The following is a 23,642-nucleotide window of genomic DNA, read 5'->3' as shown; positions in this document are numbered from 1 at the left end:
GATCCCCTGGAACTAGAGTTACAGACAGTTGTTAGCTGCCATGTGGGTGCCAGGATTCGAACCCAGGTCTTCTGCAAGAATAGCCAGTGTTTTTAACCACTGAGCCTTCTCTCCAGCCCATAAATTCATTTTTAACTAATGATGACACAGTGTTTTCCAAGTACTTCAATTAGACATAATTTTATAGTCCACAGAAAGTTCCAGAATGACAGTTGATACAGAGATTCATGATCCGTTGGTCCAAGTGCAGGGAATTATTATTATTATTAAGGGTGTACCGTACTGTCTGGTATTCCGAGAGGAGTTGAAAGGAGTGGAGAGATGTTGAGACAAAAGTCTTTATTACCTGTAGACTTAGAAAGGTGAGCCAGGGATGTGACCAGAACCGAACAAGTGCTGGCTGGCATGCTGAAAGCCGGGTAGGGACAGGAAGACGACTGCCCCTTACCATCGCTGAAACAAACCAAACATAAAAAGTGCCCTATGTGGCAGTCGGATTCCCAAGTCCAGCATGAGGCAGCAAAGAACAGACTGTGCCTTTAGAGACCAAACCGAGAGCAACCAGCTCCCATGTCAAAGTTGGGAAGTTTCCTTCTTTCCTTCCGGTGAGGAAAACTAACCTTATTTATGAAGGCATAAATAATTCTATGTTGTGTACATTTTAGCTTGTTTCCCTCATTTAGAGTCAGAATATAGCATAGCATGTTCCTTAATTATAGCAATAATTTATGTAACTAAGTGCTTTTCCCATGTGTCAAACCCTAAATGTGAATGGTTACCAGTGTTACAGCTGGATAGGAAAGGACAAAGGAAAGGCTCTGAGACGACAAAGAAAACTGAACAAAGAAGGAAAGCGGTTATGAAAGATGCTTCCCAAAGAGCCTCTGCAACTGCAGTGAGAAATTCATAAATGACTGAAAAGACCAGTAGATTTATGATATCTGGACATGAAAGGTAACAGTGAGTCTTGCTCACATTCAAGAACTCTGTCAGTGAGCTGCGGGTAGATCAAGAAGCAGCCCAGACCACTGCGACCTGAGGACCAAGTCCACTAACCAAGTATCGTAGTAGCTTTCTGGGCTTGTTTGTGTATGGGGTTTTGAAACAGGGTCTCACTAGGAAGACTAAGCTAGTCTGAAACTTGCCATCCTCCTGCGTCAGCCTCCTACATAATCATTTTGTGAATGTCTCTCTGGATTACTGGGAGTCTTGGATACAATTACATGTATAATCACTTTTAATATATTCAGTTTTGTTAGGTTGGTCACGTATATGCTGCCATAAAAGGTACATAGCAAGGGAAAATGCCGAAATGTCACAAGTTACGACTTGCACAACAGTTTTTATTGGGGAAGCAAACAGCTTCCAGAGGGTCTCCATCCACCACACTGTTGCAGTCCTCTGTGAAGGAAAATTGCAGGGGAGGGGAAAGGCCATGGGTTCTAATGTCAGGACTGTCTGTCTAGGAAAGCCAGGTGCCTGCAACCCAGGGGCTCAGAGCTCAAGGCCAGCCATGGCACCCTCATATACAAGGAAATGAAGCCATCTGTCCCTTGTTACTCACGCAAGGCAGAAGAAGCCCCAGGATAGCCCTGCTCATGACGTCACCTGGGATAATTACCATGTCCTCTTCCAAAATCCCAATCATTGGACTGTCAGAGAGAACGCTGGACAAATGGGTGTGGAGGTCAATGCAGTCAGTTTTATGTACTTGGGCTATGAAAATGAATATCGAGCCCACACCTGCACAGCAGTGATTGTCTCCCTCATCAGTAAATTGTTTTAAAAGTCAGTTAATTTTAGTCAATCTAGCTAGTTTTTCTCCCTATAAGTTTTTAATACACCCATCAAAAGATCTTTCCATGTAGCCCAAAGTCACAATCCTGTCTCAGCCTACTGAGTGCTGGTCACGTACGTATAACCACAAACATTCCAGCCTTCTTCATATAATTTTGTACAATTCTGATCTGTGAGTTGTTTTTACTATACTTTTTACATATGTTCTGTTCAACTGACATAACAGATGTCCATAACTGTGATTTCAGCATATCACAGTTTAGGAAAAAAAATGCTTAAATCCTTTAAAATCTATTTGAAGATTGTATGTCAAAGTATTTTAATAAATATAGATTTAAGCTGGTCACATGGCATGTCTTTAATCCCAGCACTTGGGAAGCAGAAGTAGGCAGATTATTTTGAGGTCTTTTCATATCAAACATTTTAATAAGAATGTAATATAATTTCCTATTTGTATGACATGTTTCTAGAACATATTTTAGCAATACCTCTCTAGTTGGCAAAAAAAAAAAAAAAAGAATTTGGGATCTAGGCAAAATTAAGGAACTCCAGTTACTTATGAAAAGGGAGGTTTTGTAAACTAACCAGGTAAAACACCATGTCCAAACAGACTTACAACATTCCAGCCTTTTGTATGTGTGGGGGCTTGAAGAGAGTGTCCCCCGTTGGCTCCAAGTATCTGAACACTTGGCCCCAGGTGGTGGTGTTGTTTGTGGAGGTCTAGGAGGTATGGCCTTGCTGGAGGAGGCACAGCACTAGGGGTGGGCCCTGAGAGCTCTTAACCTTGCCTGTTTCCATTTTTTTCTCTCTCTGCTTCCTGTGCCTGCTTGAAGATGCAAGCCCTCAGCTTTCTGCTCTGGCCACCCCTGCCACCATGCCTTTCCACCACTATGGACTCTTCTCCCTCTAGACCTTAAGTCAAACTTGTCCTTCTGTTAGTTGCTTTGGTCATGGTTTTTAATCATAGCAACAACAAAGTAAGTGATACAACATGCTCTCAACCTGAAATTGGGTCATAACTGTATATAATCCTTGGTATATATACCTCTTAATTAGTATTCTTATATTTGTTCTCTCTTGGAAGACAGAGATGCTTAGAAAATGTTGTTTGTCATAGGGGGAAGGAAGGTCTGAAATTCTCACTATCCCCAGATCACTAATTCTAGAGCTGCTACTCACATAGTGACTCAGTGGTTCATGGACTTGTTTGGACTTCAAAGTAAGGGCCTGTTGGTTTTCTGATATTCAAGAACATTTTGCATATGGTTGGATCTGGAGAGGTAATCAAAGAGGAACAGCTCACATTGAAGTGGAGGCAACTGGTCTCTGAGAAGTATCACACAAGTGGCCAGTTTTTCTAGTATATCCAAAGGGTAGATCATCCTATTAAACAGACGATTCATCAAACATTGCCGTAATATGGTTTACATATGAAAAGCTGTTTTCTTTACTTAACATTCACAGGTTGCTATGGATTAATTAGCCCGTCTGCCACAAGAAAGGTATTCACACATCTTTTGTACTGACTGCTAAAAGTGACTTTTTTATCCACTTAAGAATATACCATCAATACAATTGAAAAATGATAACAAAAAACATGACACTTGATTTTCATATATCTAAAAACTTCTATATGTTTATTAGAAGACAGTACTTGGATACATAATTTTAGGGCTATTTATCTGTGTAGAACTGACCTGGTAAGTGCAGGCGTGAAGAAGCCTCCTGTGAACAATCTGCTATTAGCCACATGCTACATGTGTTCATTCATTAATATGAATATACATCATGTAAGTTCACATTTGATTTGGTTAAGAACATTCACTTGCTTCCAATTGCAAATGTAGTCTGCATGAAGATAACACCATGTCATTATCTGTCCCAAATTTTCTATCAGTGTCATCTCCCCCTCCTCTCCTTTGTCAAGGTCCATCTGGTACCCTGTTTTCCCACTTGCCTTGAATCACATGTCTTACTTACCTTTGAGTCTGATCTTCACCCTCTGAAACTGCTAGCCTGTTATCCAATATAAATTAAACAGATCTTTTCAGTTGTCCTGTAATAACTTCACTGTAATAGAATCAAGTATGTTTAAGGTATCATTACCAAATCCCCGGATGTTCTACAAACAGATGCAAAGACACAGTTTGTGTTATGACACTCTTCCTCTAACTCCTATCAGTCAGCTTCTTCAGGGAAAAGTCTTTTTTTCCTATCACACACCTCAGTCAAACTGCCATCCTATATGAAGCTCTACATGTAAATTTCAAACTCTACCCCGTGACACACTGACATTTTTAAGTCATATCTTTTTATCAATTTTGCTCCAAAGCCTCTTTGTGCATTTTATTTCCACATGGAAATTAACCTTCCTGTATTCTTCCAGCAAAAGAAGCTTACTAGGTTTATACTGAGCATCACAGCTAGGTCTGAGCCCTGACTACCCAGGTAGGCACTAAGGGACTTCTCCCTCGTCAGCCTCTGCATGTTCTCCATACCAAGTCATATTTAAGACCGAACCACAGAAGATTTAGAAGGGAAAGGAGAAGATAGAGCAGCAAAATCCAAAGTGATAATGACAGGGCGCCATGAAGTACCAAATCCCTCGTTGGTTTGGAAACTGGATACTTGAGAAACTGAAGTTTTGCTACAAGTTATTTGTTGAGTTACTACAGAATTTTCTCGCAGGATTACTACTAGGTGTTCTTCCAGTGTTCTTCTTCCTAGCCATAACTGCAGATAACTGAGCAAAGCAACTGCCAGAAAAATCCTAATTAATCTACTCCTGCCTCCGTTGTGAAAGGCATAATTTACAAAGCGGTGACCTTTCAGTACGCTAACACTATGTTGATGAACTTCAAGTGAAGTGAAAAAAAAGTATTTGGTATTAGTAGTGCTTACATTTCTAAGGGATCACGTGGGGGCAACAGAGCCTTTAAAGGTCATAGGCTTCTTTACTTTGAGACATATTAAATAGCTTATGAAAATAGAGGTCAGCTGCATGGTAACTGCAAGAAACGAGCATTGCCCAATAGGGAAGGAGATAGTTGACGTTACATTAATGGTCTTTTTTAAAGATTACATTTGACTGTCCATAGAGCACAGAATGAAATTGCACACAAATGCCATCATTGTGGATGAATGGATGTACAGGTCATAGACTCAAAAGCTAGCGATCTTTTCTATAAACACTAATATTCTATGTACATATTAAATATTGCCATAAGAACTAATGATTTCTGCACCCTAAAGTGCCTTTCAGTTATTTTTATGTCTCTATAGGAATAATTGTACAGACAAATTATCAAAGTTAACCTGAGCACATAGGCACAAAAATAATCACACAGCAAGATTTTTATATAATTTATGTTTTTATATAATTTTGAAGTTTAATTTTTGAGACTCTCATACATGAGTATTGTTTTTACATTATATCCATCCCTCCCAGTTCCCCACCAACTCCTCCCATGCTCCCCACCCCCTGAATTTCTTGTCTTTTTCTTTATTATTGTTCCATATACGCACATACATTTAAATATATGCATATATAATCACATATAGGCATAATGCATTGAGTTAGGTGATGCTTGTGTGTATTTATATTTAGGACCATTCATTTGTAATCATATAACCTCTCAGGGAGTTAGTCCCTGGAGAAAACCGATTCGCCCTTCCTCAGCATCCACTGATTGCGTAGAGCTCTGTCTGCATCTTGAGGTAGGACCCCATGACATTTCCCCCATCCACTCTGGCACGTCAAATGTTTTTGTCATTATGCAGATCTTGTTAGACTTCCGTACTGTGCAGATTTCATGGGTGCAGCTTCCCTGTCACGTCTAAAATACATTAACCAGCACCAGGTGTCTTGTCCCTCTGGCTCTTACATTCTTCCCTCCACCTTTTTCAGAATGTTCCCTGAGTCTTAGGTGTAGTGGATAATTGGTGAGAGGTACACTTGTCTGTAAACATAAGGATTATGTTTACAATACCATGCATGACTTCCTTCCCATTGAGCAAGTCTTAGGTCTAACTTGTTTCTTAACCCTAGCTAGGAAGTGCCGCAACTGCAGCAGCAGAGGTAGTTTAGTATAACATCTTCATAATAGTGCATTATGCAATATTTTTATATAATGTAATAATTTTTTGAGAATTTCATACATGTATGCATTGTATTTTGATTATACCCACTCCTCACTGCCCCCCAACTTCCTCTAGATCCCCCTAACACATGATCTCCCTGTTACAGAGTTTGAAACCACCGGGAAAAGACCGCAAGATCCAATTCAAATTTTAATTGGTCAAATTTATTAGGGCTATAGCTGTCCATGGTCCCTTAATCAGATTCAGGACCCAAGGCCCCAGGGGGTGCTATGGAACCAGCAAAAAACCACAAGAATTTCTTCACACATGAGTATTACCAGGTGGTCCTGAGTAGGGTCAGGAGGGCCCAAGTCAGCAGGTCAGCAAACTATAGAAGGCAAAACAAGCATTTGTTAGTCCCTTTCTTAACAGATTTATAGAGACCTTGACAATAAGGAATTTTCTGATTATTATTGTTATTTCGGCATTTTACCAAGAAAGACAGGATATTGTTTTGTTAGTTTTCTTGGCTAGGCAAGAAGCACAGCTGCAGTACCTGGGAGGTGACATTTTCCTTTCTGTTTCAAAATAAAACACTCTTCCAAGGGAAAGCATCTAAGCTCAGACTGGACCTTGAAGCGGCCATTTTTCTAGCTTTTGAAGTTTAAAATGGCTGCTTTATACAAAATGAAGTTACTTTGGCCATTACAATTTGGGGGACTCTATTTGGGGCCATTACATCCCAACTTCATGTCCCTTTCCTTTTCTAAATAACCCATTGATTCCAGTTATTTCTGTCCACATGTACATGAGTGTGGGAGGATCATTCACTGGAGCATGGCTGACCTACCAGAGACCATTTCACTGAAGAAAACTGACCCTTCTTCCCCAACAGCCATCAACTGCCAGTAAGCCTTCAGCTAGAAGCAGGCCCCATAGCCTCTCCCCCATCCATGCCAGAGTGCTGACTGGCTTACTCTTGTGCAGAGAGCCACAGCCACTGCGAGTTCATAAGTACAATTGCCATGCCATATCCGGAAGACATTTTGAAGCACTCCTCCCCATCCTCCAATTCTAATATTCTTTCTACCCTTCTGTGCTGTTCCCTGAGCCTCAGGGTGGGGAAGGGTGTGTTGATATCGATGTCATTTAGGGCCGAGCATCATCCACAGTCACCTATTCTCAGGACTTTGACCAGTTATGCATCTCTGTATTTTAAGCACAGTCCACTACAAAAACAGTCTTCTCTAGACTGAAAGTAGCCCAGATTTATGGGTGTAAACCTAAATATTTAGGAGGCACTTTGATAGCATGACCATTTAGCAATGTGACTTCCCCAGCCATGACTGTTGAACTTGCTCAGGTTTACAGTACCAAGCACGAATTCCCTCCTATGGAGCAGGCTCAAATCCAGTCAGAATGTAGTTGGTTGCCCACCCCATAACATTCAGGCCACAATGGGCACATTTTGCCTGGCATGTCTGAACTGTGGCATGCAGGGTCCTTCCCTGGGTAAACACTGATATCCTTTCTCCCCCAAAGGCCTGCACAGCTCCTTCTTACATTACAAAAGCTAGCCAGCAGGGAGGAAAACTCCTGGTCAGCTGTAGCTTTCTACATGGAGTACAACCCATGTGCATGGTACCATTGCACAGAGATGCAGAGTTTCATTATAGAGGTCTTTCAAATCCTTGGTAAAGTTAGATCTAGGCTTTTGTTTTCTTTCTTCTCTCTCTCCTTTTTGAGGCTATTGTGAGTGGGATTGTTTTCATGGTTTTGTTCTTAGTATGCTTATCATCGGTATATAGGAAGGCTACTGATTTTTTTAAATTTGTTTTTATTGATTTTTTGTGCATTTCATACAGAACATCTTGATCATCTTTATACCCCTGTCTCTATTGACACCCTCCCATCCCCCACTGGAGTTCATACATTCTGTCATTTCTGTTAAGGCCTTTCATACACACACACACACACACACACACACACATACACACACACACACTGAACCCCATATACTCTGTCATCCCTGTCAAGGCCCACTGTGTCATTAGTGTCCCCAGATGTTCTCCAGTGCAAGTCCATCCACTGATGTCTAGTCAGCCTATTTTAGAGTCCCTTGCTTTAGGACGATCAGCTCTTCTTCACCTAGCAACAACCAGTTGCCAATATTTCTTCAGATAAGACTGGGGTCTGCTGTTCATTTTCACAGTTCTATGATGGGTTATTGTCTGTGTGAGTTTGCATGGGACCATTGCCATAGATTCATATGAGCAGGTTCCCAGGAGCTTGTAGGACCCTGTTTCCATATGGTCATGCACCTCCTCCCTGGCTCTTACAATATTTCCACCACTACCGCCCTTCCATGGTGGTCCCTGCTCCTTGGCTGGATGGAGTTTAATAAAAGGGTCCAAGAACCATTGTTCAGCAAACTCTTGATCTCTATCTACATTTTGGCCATTTGCAAACTTTTGTGTTCCTGGCCCTCTGCTGCATGAAGGAGCTTCATTATTAAGAATGGACAGACTCATTAGTGTCCTCTTCTTTACCCATGTTCTATGTTCCGTGAGCCTTAGGTGTAGAAGTTTCACTGTAGATGTGTCACTTAGGACTGGACAATTCATAGACAATGTCCATGTGTGACCAGTTGTGGTACTTGGTATTAGTGCTGCTGCAAAATGAGCTTCTTTGATGAGTGGTGACTGGGATATTTGTCTGTAAATATAAGGATACATATTTTGCACATAGTAAGAAATCACAGTAGTCTAATGATGTGACAGTCTTGAGGTTTTCTCTAAGATCTGTGACCACTCCAGCCATGTGTATTAGGTTATGTTTTCAGTACCACGCTTGAGTTTCCTCCCACTGAGTGGGCGTTTAGCCCAATTAGGTGGCTGTTGCTTGCCCCCAAGGTAAAAGTGCCACTACTGCACCAATGACATATGCTGTGCTGACCATTGATGTGGTTATTTGGTCTTGAAGCTGATACTGGATCATCCATTGATGTTTTCCCTTGGCACTTTCATAGTGCTCTCCAAAGCTATGAGAGCTCGCCTTCAGGGGAAGTGGTTGCAGTCAGTTGCCACTCTATTGCTCTAAATCCTGTGTCCAAAGTATGTTCTGTCTTTGGCAGTAGGGTCTTAACTTCAAGATCTGGAGGTCATTCAAGGGCTGTGGCAAATAGCCTGTGTCATTTTGGGAGTCTCTTGGACCACCACTACCAACAACTCAAAGGAAGGTTTCTCCTGTCCGACACTGTTTCTTGTTATGTAGCCTTTAGCTATACACTTGGACTCATGTAGAGACAATGCATCAGTATGCTTGTCATTGGTATATAGGAAGGAAAGCTACTGGTTTTTTATGTTAATTTTGTATTCTGCCACTTTGCTGAAAGTGGTTATCAGTTTACAGGCTTTCTAGTGTAGCTATTAGGGTCTCTTATATGTAGAATCATGTCATCTGCAAATAGAGATACCTTGATTTCTTTCCCATCTGTATCTCTTTTGTTTGCTTTTCTCAATTATTGCTTTAGCTAAGACTGTCAGGACTATATTGAATAAGACCTGAGATATTGGAAACCCTTGTCTTTTTCCTGGCTTTAGTTGAAAATCCTTCAGTTTTTCCCTACTTAATATAATGTTGGCTATAGGTTTGTCATGTATAGTTTTTGTTACTTTGAGATATGTTCCTTCTGTTCCAAGTTTCTTCAGGACTTTTAATATGAAGGGGTGTTGGATTTTGTCAAAAGTCTTTTATATGTCAAGATTACCTTGTGATTTCTAGTCTACAGACCATTTATGTAATTTTTATCACTTGCTGAATTATGTATATCTCTGGACTAAAGCTGACTTGATTGTAGTGAATAATCTTTCTGACGTCTTCCTAAGTTCAGTTGGCAAGTATTTTGTGAAGAATTCTTTCATGTTCTATTCATCAGGGAGACTGAGCTGTAATTTTCTTTTTCTATCTTCATCTGATAAAGGTATAAGGGGAATTAATACTAGCTTCATAAAAGGAGTTTGGCAATGTTCCTTCTTTTTCTGTTTATGGAATTGAGAAGAATTGGTGTTAGTTTTTATTTGAAGGCCAGATAAAATTCGCCAGTGTAATTCCTGTTTCAATAGTATTGCTCATTATAGATCTGTGTAAATTCTCTAACTCATCTTGGCTTATTTTGGTAAGCCATGTGCATTTAGAAATTCATCCATTTCTTTATTGTTACCAACTTAATGGAAGTATGTTTTTTAGTTAAAAATGAACTACTTTTATTCAAATCTTATTGGTATCTGTTAGAGTGACTCCTTTTTCACCTCTGATTTTATTAGTTTTTGTTTTTTCTCTTTCTTTTGGTTTGTTTGGATAAGGGTGTGTCTGCCTTGTTTATCTTTTCAAAGAACCAGCTGCACTTTTCCTTGATTATTTTTATCTTGCTGGTTCCATTTCATGTCTGCCCTCATCATAATGATTTCTTTCAGTCTACTTGTTTGCCTTGTTCTTCTTTATCCAGAGCTTTAAAGTGTATCATTAAGTTATTTATTTGCGATTTCTCTCATTTCTTAATGTAGGGACTTAGAGTTATAATTTGCCTTCTTGGTATCCTTATATCCCGTAGGTTTTGGTGTGTTACGTTTTCATTTTTGTTGGATTCTAGGAAAGTTTCTGTTTCCTCTTGATTTCTTTAAGGACTCATTCATTTTTCTGTAGTGTGCTGTTTATTCTCTGTGAGTTTGTTATGTTCTATGGTTTCTCTAGCTATTAATTTTTAGTCTTGTTCCATTGTGATTATATGGAATAGAACGAATTATTTCTGTTTTCCTATATTTGTTAACACTTGCTTTCTGACCTGATCTATGATCTGTTTCAGGAAAGGTTCTATAGGCTCCTGAGAAAAATGTGTATTCTGCAGAGTTGGATGGAATATTCTGTAGCTGTCTGCTAGGTTCATTTGATTTATGATATTATTTAACTCAGGTATTTTCCTGTTTATTTATTTTTTGTTAGGATGACCTGTCAGTTGGTGAGAGTGTTGAAGTTACCCAGTACAACTGTGCTGGGTTAATCTATGACTTTATATCTACTAGATTATATGATATTGAGTGCTTTGTCGGGTATAGTGGTCCGAGTTGGCATTTGTTGTCTTTTGGAACTTGAGATATATTTTTCTGAGGCATTCTGGCTTTTTTTGAAGTAAACAATCTGGTGTTATGCTTGATGGGCCTGCCTCGTATGTGAGTTGGATTTTCTCTCTTTCCACTTTAATACACTTTCATGTTATGTTTTAATTATAATATGACATGGAGAGATTCTATTCTGGTCTTATATGGGTTTTTGTTTGTTGGTGATGGTGGTGGTTTGGTTTGGTTTGGTTTGGTTTTATTGAGACAGGCTATCACTATGTAGCCTTAGCCAGCCTGGAATGCACTATGTAGACCAGCCTGGTCTCAAACTCACAGACCTATCTCAGTCTCGGAAGTGCTGGGACTGAAAGTGTGCGCCACCACGCCCAGGCTGGTCTTGTCTGTTCTCTGTTCTAAATCTCTCCTGTGTCTGGCGCAGCATCTCTGTTTCTCACTCTGGGAAATGTCATGCTATGATTCTTTTGAAAATGTTTTCTATGTCTTTAGAACAAGAGTTTTCTCTTCCTTTTATGACTAACAAATTCAAAGACTTGTTCTTTTCAGAGTGTCGTAGATATCTTGGAATTTCTACTGGTAGTTTGCTATTTTTATCTTTATCCTTGTTAGATTGTTCCAGGTCCTAGACTTTGTCTTCAAGCTCAGATCTTCTGTCCTGGACTCGATCCATTTTACTGCTGAGACTTTCCACAGAGTTCTTTTTTTCTATTTGACTTGCTATCGTTTTTGATTTCAGCATTCTAGATGGTTTTATCTCTGGTATTTTGTCCCTTTGCTGACTATTCATAGCATCAACCACGTTCCTTCTTTCCCGCAGCTCTTTGTATCTTCCCACATACTTACCATCATCATTATGAGTTCTCTGTCTGAGATTTCATCTGACTCATTTTCATTAGATACCATTGCAGTAGGGTTATGTTGCTACAATGGAATTATGCATCTAGTGTTATTTCATTGGTTGGTTTATATTTTTTTAGCAGCTACTTTTTTTTCAGTTGAAGTATTTGTATTTCTCAAGTGGGACTTGAGTGTCATAGAGTTACATGTGCAATTGTAAAATAGTTCTTCAGTTCAGAAGTTCAAGGTGCCTCATGTAAGCTTGGTGTCACTCCCTGAGCAGGGTATTAACCGATAGAGCACAGGAGCTGCTTGACATCACTGCTCCACAGATGTCATATGTGTCCATTAGCAGCTATAGTCCCTTTGATGTCAATAATGTTTGGAGGATAAACACCCAGGGTCAATATGGCACAGTCTCAGATTTTAGCTTATAAGGTTATCAGTGGGAGCCAAGTGGGGTAGGCAAGGGTAAGAAGTAAATGTTGTCTAAAATCTGTGGAGGGGAAAGTTGGGATGCGCTTAGAGTCCACAGATTTTAGACATTGTTAAACTATGGAACATTACAACTCAGAAGCAGGGAAGTGTATATACGGATGAGCAAAGAAAAGATGGAGGGATAGGGGAAGTATATGGGATGCGGCTTGTGCTAGTTTGTTTCTCCATCACTGTGACAAAACACTCTGACCACTACCAACTTGGGGAGGAAAGGGTTTATTCAGCTTATATCTCCTGGGTCACAGTTCATTAGGAAGCCCAAAGTAGGAACTCAGGGCAGGAACCTGGAGGCAGGAGCTGGAGCACAGGCCATGGAGGAACACTGCTTACTGGCTTGCTCTCCTGGCCCATGCTCAGCCTGCTTTCTTATGCAACACAGGCCCACTTGCCCAGGAGTAGCACCACCCACAGTGAGCTGGGCCATCCCACATCACTCAACAATCAAGATGCCCCATGGACATGGCTACAGGCCAGTCCAATGAAGGCAATTCCCCAATTCAGGCTCCCTGTACCCAGGTGTGTCAAGTTGGCACTAGAGCTATCCAGCATACGGCTGAAGAGTATAGTAAAGGATATCTTAAAGCAAACTGGGTGGAGACACTGACAACAGTCCTAAAACCTCAAGATCAATACACAAACAAAAACAAACCCATCACGAACCATAAATACAAGAATGGAAATTAAGTAATATAAGAAATACAAAGAATACTTATGGAGTGAATTTCTGGCACAGCTGAGCTGAGTTAAGGGCAAAGTTCTCTGGTGTCCTTGGCTCTAGTAGATTCCAAGAAGAAAGTAGTTCCCTCAGACCCTTGCACGCTACCATGGCCTGTTGGTTCTGCATGGACAGCTGGTAAAGGAGGAACACACTGCCCTCTCTTCTGGGCAGCTTTATTCAACAGGCTGGTGGGGTGCCAACTGGAGAGGGCACCTAGGCTCTGACTCTGAGCTTCCCTCCAGAGATCTCCCCTGGCTTAATGAGTTCATGTATAAGCCTTATTTCTTGCAGGGTATGAGCTTCCTGTGTATTATATTTGTCATTTTATTTCACAAAAAGCTCAGGCTTTTCTAGACCATCTTACCTCAAACACTCCAGGGCCTCTTTGGAAACTCAATTTTTAAAGTTATTTTTGCCTTGAAGGTCACTAAGACAAAGAAGAATAGTGAACATAAAAACTGGATTAACACATAGGCAAGACACCCAGCAACCTTAGGGAAGAACTAGATTAATGGCATTATCTGTCTACTGACTGACAGACACACTTTATGCACTAGTAGACTCTAATGTGTGACTGAACAAAGCCTCCGCACACACCTCCCCCTTTTCCTTGGAGAGTGGTTAAAACGCCTTCAAAAGGACAGACTTGCCTGCATTTCACCCTGCCATTGTTAAATAGAGGTTGTTCTTGATGGGAGGCTGTTAGGAAAGGTAACATATTGACACAGTTCCTGTAGATATTAAATAGATGGGAATAGAGCTCGTTTTAGAGAGGAAATGGTGTGGAACACTGTAAGAGCAGCTCTTTGCTAGATTTAAAGGATGACATGAAGATGAAGGTTGGAAACGAGTGGGCACGTGATACCTCTGCTCAAACCCTCCCAGCAATGTCCCTACCACTTGGTCATCCACAGAGTCTGAAATGTACACTGGGAAGCATCGGGGGTGATGAGGTTCAACACTGACTTTATGCTGTAGTCTCTTATTGCGGGTTTCTGTTACGATTTTCTGCCTGTACATCTTCAGGAGAGTCAGTGATGGCCCTGGCCCAGAGCCCCTGAGCAAGAACTCAAGGAAGAAATGACTATGTACTTAGGAGTTCAGTGCCCACATATCCTATATGCTCAAGTCAAACATTCTAAGGTTGTGTCAATGAAACTTTAGTGTTATTTTTTTCAAGTTTAGTCCATGGAGAAAGTGAATGCACAGATTATTGAATGTGTGCACAAAGGTAAATACTACGCAGGTCTCCAGCTGGGGCATGTTCTTTGCCATCCAGCAACTGAACTGGGATGTATTTTGCTAGTGTGGAAACTTAATTGCTCATTTTTTGAGGGCACATTAACTCTTCCAGGGGCCATTGAGTAAATCAGCTCCTCTAGGTCATTAGGCCTGCCTCTCTGCCTGACACGACAGTTTCACCTGACATGGTTTCAGTTACCAATGCCACACGCTTGTTCTGAACACACACATTTTGTCTACTCGGGGAGAGAGAATGCACTCATTTGGATGTCAGCAATTGTTCTACAACCACACTCAGTGACTCTCAATCCTTCTATCAGGTGCCCTGGGATCGCTAAGAGTTTGCCAGTGCATAGCAGTTAAGAATGCTTCACTAACAGACCGGTGGCTTAGGGTATTTGGGACAATTTTGTGCTACCAAATGTCTCTTCATATTTGCAAAAGTTGAATTCATTTTGGATAGGAATGATGACACTAATTCAGGATTCTAAAGACCTTTATTACAATACCTTCTACTACAAGGCTAGGTTACCAGGGCATTCTTAAGGTCAATAAATCAATAGCCATTTACGAAAAATCTGAGAGCTAGGAAAATTTCATAGGTAGTTTGGGTGCTGCAAAAGCTGGGGAGCATCACTGTCCCTTAGTGAGGGAAAGTTCCACAAGAGAGTGATTTGTTTCCCCTCTCCTAAATGCAGATGGTTTTTGTCATGCCTGAGGGTCAGCGACTGAGAACTGAGGCAAGTTTTGCCTCTTTTTGCACTCCCGAGCTACCTTACAGAATCAGAGTTTGAAACAAGTGAGGATCTAGAGCATCATGGAGAGTTTTCAGAGGTATTTAGAGCAGAGTTTACTGCAAGTTCAAGTTATTGAGGCTTTGGTCATTCCAGTTCTGACTCAGGAAGTCTGGAGTACATTCAGGAGCTTTGCACATCTACAGTTTCTTCAGTGGTGCTGTTGCTGCCAGATCACACTGAATTGTGATGGTTTTAGATAAGACACACATGGGGCAAAACATGGTCTTGAATGAAGATCATGAATGTGAAGAAACTGGACAATATCTTCAAAAAGTAAATCTCAGATGAGATTTTAAGTCAATACTAAAATATCAGTCACAAAAGATTGCTCTAGTGTACAGCCCTAAACGGGACATCTCTATCACATCACCCCCCCCTCCTCCGCCACTGCCCTGCCAAGGCTCAAGGAACCCGCTAAAGAAAGGTTGTGAGACCAGAGGTGGTGGACAGTTGCAAGGAAACAAGGCTCTCCAGACAACAGGAAAAACACATGTGGAACTCACAGCAGTTCTGACAGCATGCACCAGACTTGAATAAACTCACTTCAGACAAAAATCCCATCAGGGAGCAAGAGGGTGGACACAAGTCCTACCCCTAGCTAAAGGGCTATTTGCTGGGAGAGGAAGAGGCAATTTTCTGTAAGGGTGTGACACCTGTTTTATAGGCCAACCACAATCCAGGGCAGGTTCACACCCAAGAGTGTTTGGGAAACACATACTGTACTGGATGGGGAAAAGAAGAGCATGATGGTGGGGAACAGGGAGGTGGGGTGGGTCTGAGAGGGGTTGGGCACAGGGATATGATCAAAACACACTGCATAAGGCTCTCAGAGATTAATAAAAATGTTGTTGTATATTTCATTAATGTTTCAACCTATCTGAAGACCTTGGTGAACACTTCGATACTGTGTTAAATTATTAAAACTTAAGCCTTGCATAGTGGGAGGCACTTCTGCCTCCAGCACTTGGGGGGCAGAAGCAGGTAGATAGATGTGAGATTGAGGCCAGCCTGGTCTACATAGTGAGTACCAGGCCAGCTGGGGTTACAGGGAGACCCTGTCTCAAAAAATAACTTTAAAAAAATTATTAAAACCTTATTGGTAATTTTGACAATATTTTATTAATCAACTCCAGATATCTCATAATGATATGAAAGTGATTTATTTTTTCTGCCATTTCTCTCCTGCTGGCAGATAGCTCAAGGAATGTCAATGCCTGGTGAAATATCCCTTTAAACAATTTGTATCAGCACTGTTGAAGCCCAGACTCCCCCTTTCTTACCTGTCTGTCCCCACAGCTTTCCTGTTCTTTCCTCTGAGATGTGCGTGTTCTGTCTTCATAGGTCAATGGCAAGGACCTCTCAAAGGCCACCCATGAAGAGGCAGTGGAAGCGTTCCGAAACGCCAAGGAGCCCATTGTGGTGCAGGTGTTGAGGCGGACACCCCTCAGCCGACCAGCCTATGGGATGGCCCCCGAAGTGCGGCTCATGAATGCCAGCACACAGACCGACATCACCTTTGAGCACATCATGGCCCTGGCCAAGCTCCGACCGCTCAGCCCTCCAGTGCCGGACGCCTGTTCTTTTCTGCTTTCAGACAGGTACTCCTGTCTTCTGCCTCCCTAAGCCCTGCTTGTTTATTCAGCATTTTAAGTGGGCATCGAGAAGAATCAGTCATCATGGCAACTTGTCCGTTCCAGATGTGCCAGGCTCCGCTGGGCATGCTTCTGGTTAACTAGTTGGGTTTCAGCTGTCCTCCAAGATCCACACAGTGGCTGCATTCAGGAATCAGACTTGCCAAGCTACAGTGGAAAGCCTGGCTCTGATTGGCTGATTGTCTTATTTCTACCCTCCAATGCTTATGAGCCCTAGTCAGGGAAATAACTTTCCTCACCAAAGCTGCCAAAAGCCTCATTAAGACTCAGGTGACAGTGACAAACTAGCACTGTACTCTGTGGGTCACCTCTCCCTCTTTTACTTTTCCTTTCTTTACAAGAGAAGCCAGGAAAATAATTAAAGTACAATTCTCCAAAGAAACCAATTACCCAATATAGTGAGATGCAAACAACCGGTCTTGGTTGTCAGAGAGGAAGCACAACGCTATCAAATAAGGAGTCATGAAAGGAATTTTCCTCCCAAAGTTTACATAACTTAAAGGCAGATATTTTATTCAAGTAATCTCATCTGGATGTTTTCTCCATTCATTCTGTACTATGAAGAAAGCGAATCTCCACACATCACTGCAAGTTAGATGGGCAGAGCTCCCCTTAGCTTACATTTTCTCTCCTGCTTTGTCAAACTCCAACTTGATCATGCCACTTCCCAGCCCATTTTTACTTTCTAAGGCCTGTTTCGTGGGTCACAGGCAGATTTGCCTGGGACCTTGAAGAAGCCCTATCAGTGTCAGAATCCCACTTCTCGCCAGTAAATAAATTTTAGAGTGTGGCTCAGGCAGCAACATTTTTCAAAAATTTCCCTAGGTAGCCAGGCGTGGTGGCACATGCCTTCAATACCAGCACTTGAGAGGAAGAGGCAGGCAGATCTCTGTGACATGGAGATTAGCCTGATCTACCTGAGAGTTCTAGGCCAGCTAGGGCTACAGGAAGACCGTGTTTCTGAAAACAAACAAAATTTCCCTATGTGATTCTAATGTACAAGCAGGTTTATAAAATTGCTCCTTGAGACTTCAGCTAACTGAGACTGTGTGTGTGTGTGGTCACCCCCTTCCATTACATACAAAGAGGCCCTTGTATCAAGCACAGTAATAGGTATTTGGAATAAAACCATGAACAAACTTAATGCTAATACCTCATAGTACTTATGTTAGAGTGAGAAATGAACAATAAACAAGCAAATATGGTAGTCATTAATACATCCTGACACACAGCAGCTATCCAGTGAATATTGTCTTAAATAAGTAGAAGTTAACTCTTGTTAGCAAACTTTAATACATTTTAGATAATATTCCAAGTGTTTTACATTACTGCCTCACCTAGTCCACACAACAACCTTACAAGAGAGTGCATTATATTATTAGCATCCCCATGTTGCAGATGAGGAGACAGATGCGACGCTCCTTGGCCTGGGCTTTGCTGCAGGGGGCCCACTTCTACCGTGTGATCTCACAGTCCCATGTTTTCCTTTTAATTATTCCCCTATACTAAAAATTACCACTGTGCTGCTTTCTCCAATTAATAGGGCAAGAATTGGATTTTGTGCACAAACGCTTTTTCAGCCCTTGGCAAGGAACCTGGCCTCTGGTAGGCACCCGGCCAGTGTTTATGGAATGACTGTGGTCCTTCAGGGCAGCGCTCCCTTCTTACTAGCTGATAGAAAAGGGAACACGCCAATGCTCCAATCAGAGACTTGTGACATTCTCCTAAAATGGCTTGTGAAGTCCTCAATCCAGATGCAAGGAAGTGAGATGGACCTGGCACAACAGCAGCTGGGAGGCTGCCTCATACTGCTTAACTCCATAGAGAACCAACAGCCAGAGTGTCACTGAGAAAACACCGGTGAGGACTTCCACTAGCCTTGTAAAAGGACATCAGGGTAGATCCCACCCACCTTTCAGACAGTTAAAGGAGAACTAATTTATACTAATTACAGGTATTCAATAATGTGCACAATGGCAGGCTTAGAGGCCAAACCTGCAGGCAACTTATTTAGTTTCACTGCTTTTAGAAATAAAGATGAGGAGCTGGAGAGATGGGTCAGCAGTCCAGAGCACTGGCTGCTCTTTCAGAGGATGCAGATTCAGTTTCCTGCACCCACAGAGCAATTAACAACCATCAGTAACTCCACTTCCAGGGGATCCAATGCCCTCTTCCTTCTCCACAGGAATTACATGACACAGGTATACTTTCATACATGCAGACGAAACACTCATAAAACATAAAATTTGAAAAAATAAATAAAATTTAGAAATGGAGATGGCCTTGTGCTCTTTGCTATTAGACTATGCTTAGTCCCCTTGTGCCACAATGTATGCTACCTATATCATAGTATGTAATTTGGATGTCACTTCTCTAAGTTACTGGATCTCCCAAATGTTCAAGGATGAATAGAAGCTGTGCCTGGATCAGCTTACTCCCTTCACCCACTCTATTATTTCTGTTGCCAGGAATTTTCTAATGGGATTATAAGACCTAGTAGTTGGTTCACAGGACTTTTCAGGGAGTTGTTGCTCTGCTACACATAATCTTTGCTATGCTATCCTGCACAGGCCCTTTGTCAAAGAGGTGGGGCATGTGGTTATGACGGAGGATACAAGGGGAGTCCTAAGGAATGGACAGCAATGTGTTTACATTTTATAGTCTGGAAAATATGTGCCAATTTGGAGCTGTGGTTTTGCTCCATAGGGTACCCTTCTGGGTAGGGTGCAATCCTAAATGCAACCCATCTATGCTGGGATCATCACACTCAGTGGAGTGGAAGCAGGTCAGAGGGTACCTCTGCAGTACCACAGACTATGGAAGAATTCACATTGTTCTCATGACAGAATGCCAGCTAGAGCCCTGGGCCTTGCTCTTAGCATTCAGAAAGAAGGCATTGGTGGGCTTCATGGAGGAGGGGAAGAAAATCAAGGGCTCCGACAGTCCGTTCATGGCAGAATCACTGAGATCACTAACAAATATTGGTCCAAAGCAGACAAAAGCTGAAGTGAAATTCTAAAATCCGTTTTGAGCACTAAAGCGGTCCTTTTGATCTGCTGCTCTCCTGTCCCCATAGCTACCATTCACTGCATCCGATGGAGCATGAGTTTTATGAGGACGAGTATCTTTCTAGCCTGCCAGCTGATGTGGACAGAACAGCAGATTTTGAGTATGAGGTAAGAGTGCATCCCATCACCTTTCCATGTGGAGTTAAGGTTGAGGGGGTTATGCATAACAAAGAAATCAATTTATTACTTTCAGAAATGTCTTGTCTATTATATACCTAGAATAAGACCTTTTAAATAGTTTTACTTATTTGTTTATAATATTTAAGTGTGCTGGAAAATATTTCTGCAGTAGAAGCTTGAAAATAATCTGCTTACATTTTTGTCGCTTTTTTATATAATTTTATAGTGGCTACATTTTTTTTCTCTCGGATATAAGTGCATCTCTAATTAGAGTTTAGAAAGGACATTGTATTTTCATTGTGTTGCCTGATTTGAATTGGAAAAGTAAATTTTATTTTATTTTAGTGCATTCTCTTCAAAATTCCACTTTCTCTTTACTTATAACTCAGGTGTGAATGGTAAAGACCAGGTTCATAGATGTTTTAGAAACAAGATGGCCTCTGTTAGCAGCTCTTAAGCTGTTTTGCCTCCACGTGGTTGGTATATGTGACAGTCCCTGTCACCCACCTTCACAATACTCATCTACTAATTATTTAAAACATTCCACAAAAGTTAGAGAATTTACACTGATATTGCTTCTACTTCTGCATCTACAAATCTTGGCTTCAGAGTACTTTGACATTTGGAAATAAAATAGATTGAAGAGGGAAAGAAGCTGGTAAACAGGCAGAGAACCGTGATTATCTGCCCTTTTAATACTTCAGATGATGTCATACAAGTTCAGCAAAGTGTTCTTTTTCATTTTACAACCAGAAAATCCTGAAATCTCTTCCCTTAAGAGGATCTAAAATCAAATAAGGCCAACTCAGTGAAGCTCACCTAAAGCAAACAGACATTTATTTGAAATCTTCCTTCTGCAAAAGTCATTGGTAGCAGTTAGAGAAGTCATTATCTCCCTGCACCTGGGGTTTGGAAAGATGTGCAGCGACCCAGCATCTGAGCTGTTCTTGTTGTTTGTGTTAAATTGTCATCTCTTCCTCTTCCTGAAAGTGACTGAAAAAGTTTCAGAAACTTGCTCAAGATTGGCATGTACTAAAATGTCCATTACATTTCATCTATTTGTGAAAATAAATTATAAAATGGAGTCACCTATTCAAATGATTTAAGAGTGAACAGTTGGAGTCAGTTGGATTCAGTTAATGACCACTGGGCTTAGGGACTGGAACTGTCCTGGCCACTTAAGCTTCTCACTTAGCTTGTTTCTTGTAGCTGTACTAAAATAAGTCCATGCTCTGAGAGGGTCTGGGAGGAAGCTAAGCATGTTAACTGGAAGAGTCTTTTAATTAACCAGTATGTCATCAAATACCATAACACAGGCAGATTTCCTTCTAGTTCTGTAGGACCCACTGAGGCTGAGACACATTCTCATTCCGACCAGAACCGATCCTCAGTAAGATGCCAACCTCAGGCCTATGACAGTGGGAAGTGTTCAAACAAGCTCTCCATAGCCTGTAATCTCAACTAATCACACCTTCATAGTCATTAATTTGCTGTCAGCTGTGATGTTTGTTGCCAAAGGCACCTTTCTAAGTGATTGAAATGAAGACTATTCCGTGAAATTTAAATAAGGAAGGGAAGCATTTGCTGTGACAGTGTTGGTCCGAGAGAAAGAATTACCCAAAGGTAATTCACCTAATTTAACAGAAAACAATGTTCCTGCCTAGGACCCAGATCAGAACCCAGTTCTTTAGAGCATCACACAGGAGAGACACACAGCAGCGCCCATGATGCATCAGGTCTAAATGCAGCTCAATCTCTAAGGGAGAAAGAACAATGAACAAAGGAAAACAGGCACTCTGCTGGCTGAGGGGAGGGGTGGGTGACAACAGTAAGACTGAAGCCGGGGACTTGGAATTAGGACAAATTGTTACTGTGTAATATGTGGTGGCCAGGGAGGTCCTCTCTCATGGACAAGAAGACCTGGTGCCATGTGGAAGGAGCTTTCTTGAAAGAGAGAAACGGAAATGCAAATACAAAGGCCAGAGCAGGTTCATGGTGGGAACTCAAGAAGCAGAAGATAGAGCGCCACGACTCCAGCTGTAGGTACACTCGGGACTGGGACCGCTGAGGCAGTGAGAGGTGCCATCTGCAGCAGCCTGGGGCTTTCTCTCTGAGATGAGGACCTGGAGCAGAGCGGGGTAGGCTCTGCATGACCATTTGGCTTCTGGGATGGGCTTGGTAAGAAGAGAATAAAGGCTTTAGCAGTGCAATGCGGGGGGGGGGAGAGGGAGAGGGGTCAGGACACAGTCTATAAGGACTCAGCACTGGGCTGGGTCTAGCTGTGTGTCCATTTCTTGCCCCATAGCTGTCATAGTTTGTACTGCACCAGTTTTTCTCCTAACTTTTAAAAAGCAAAATAGCATAAAATGCCCGAAATACAGCTGCTGGCATCCCTAGGCACTGTCATAACAGGAGTACTTGTTAAAGGCAATGAGCAGGTTCTGAAGATGTACTCACACAAATGCCCATCAGGTAGGTATTCAGGCACCATTTTACAGACCTGCTTACACAACTCTCAGTGAACCGTGGCTGATCTGTGTATGTTGTGAAGACATAGCTAGGGTTTTAGTACACGGATTATTGACCCAATAGACCAAAACAGATCTGACCATCCTATGAACACATATCCAGGGATTTTTAAACATGCTGATCATTACATTAGTGAACTCGCATCCTCCCTCAGAGCCATGATGGACAGTGAATGCTTCTTTGGAGATATTATAAACCATGGGTCAATGTTATGGTGACTCTGGTGTGTTAGGGATCTCTATGAAATTTTAATGACACCCATATCTCACCATGACCTATCACCATTTTTCTCAAGAAAAATATTTGACTGGGTTTTAAATTTCCCCACTGTGTTTCAGAAAGTCTCAGAGGACCAGTCTACATTAAAAGACTCACAGCTTGAAATTTTTTCTCTGTAAAAAATGATGGCACTTGCTCTCTAATTAAAAATGATGGATGATTTTAATTTTATTTTTGAGGAGAAAAATAAAAGTATCAAAATTTAAACAATGTACCTACCTTAAGAGTCAGGATGCCTCCTGCCACAGGGCACCAGGAAGGGTTAGGCATCTCCTCTTCTTGATTTTCAGCTTGGTTCATTTTTTCCTTAAAGGCAGCCAACGTTGAAATAAATCATAAATAGCCCTTAGCAAGTCAGAAGCACATCTCAACTCCAGACTCCACCAGAAATAATTTAAAGGGAAAGGTTCCAAGAAACACAGAGCTCTTCATCCAACTCCTAATAAATACATGTTCGCCACTGCCTCCTACAAGGAGAAAGCTGGGATTTTTGTTGTTCTGTTTTGTTAGTTTTGTTACAAATAATCCCCAAAATCCTCCTCCATGAGGAGGAGTCAAAAATAAGTAAAATTTTGGCCTTAACATACATGACAGAATGCATGAAGTCCAATGGGGGGCTGTGGCAGGTGCAGATGTGGGAAGGGGTCTAAATAAGATTAAGAGTTTTTGTATGAAATGCACAAAAAATCAATTAAAATATATGTTGAAAATAATAAGAAGGGCTGGAGAGATGGCTCAGCAGTTAAGACTACTGATTGCTCTTTCAGAGGTTCCGGGTTCGATTCCCAGCACCCACATGATGGCTACGAACCATCCTTTACTCCAGTTCCAGGGGAATCCAAAGCCCTCTTCTGACCTCCACGGCATTGCACAACACGGGTGCACTCACA

General features: G+C 41.6%; 1 protein-coding gene across 1 annotated transcript in view; it reads left to right on the top strand.

Annotated features, from left to right (window-relative positions):
* LOC103736016 (PDZ domain-containing RING finger protein 4) overlaps positions 1–23,642 on the top strand; it is a 150,631-nt gene that overhangs the window by 69,302 nt on the left and 57,687 nt on the right. Inside the window, exons 2-3 of the mRNA XM_008835441.2 lie at positions 16,446–16,702; positions 19,833–19,932. Of these exons, the coding sequence (XP_008833663.1) occupies positions 16,446–16,702; positions 19,833–19,932 (357 nt within the window). The remainder of the gene's footprint in view (positions 1–16,445; positions 16,703–19,832; positions 19,933–23,642) is intronic.

This window comes from Nannospalax galili, unplaced genomic scaffold (assembly GCF_000622305.1).
Source record: "Nannospalax galili isolate Female #2095 unplaced genomic scaffold, S.galili_v1.0 scaffold357, whole genome shotgun sequence".
In the NCBI taxonomy this organism is placed as follows: domain Eukaryota; kingdom Metazoa; phylum Chordata; class Mammalia; order Rodentia; family Spalacidae; genus Nannospalax; species Nannospalax galili.
Note: the sequence above shows the minus strand (reverse complement) of the source record. Positions and strands in the feature narration are given on the sequence as shown.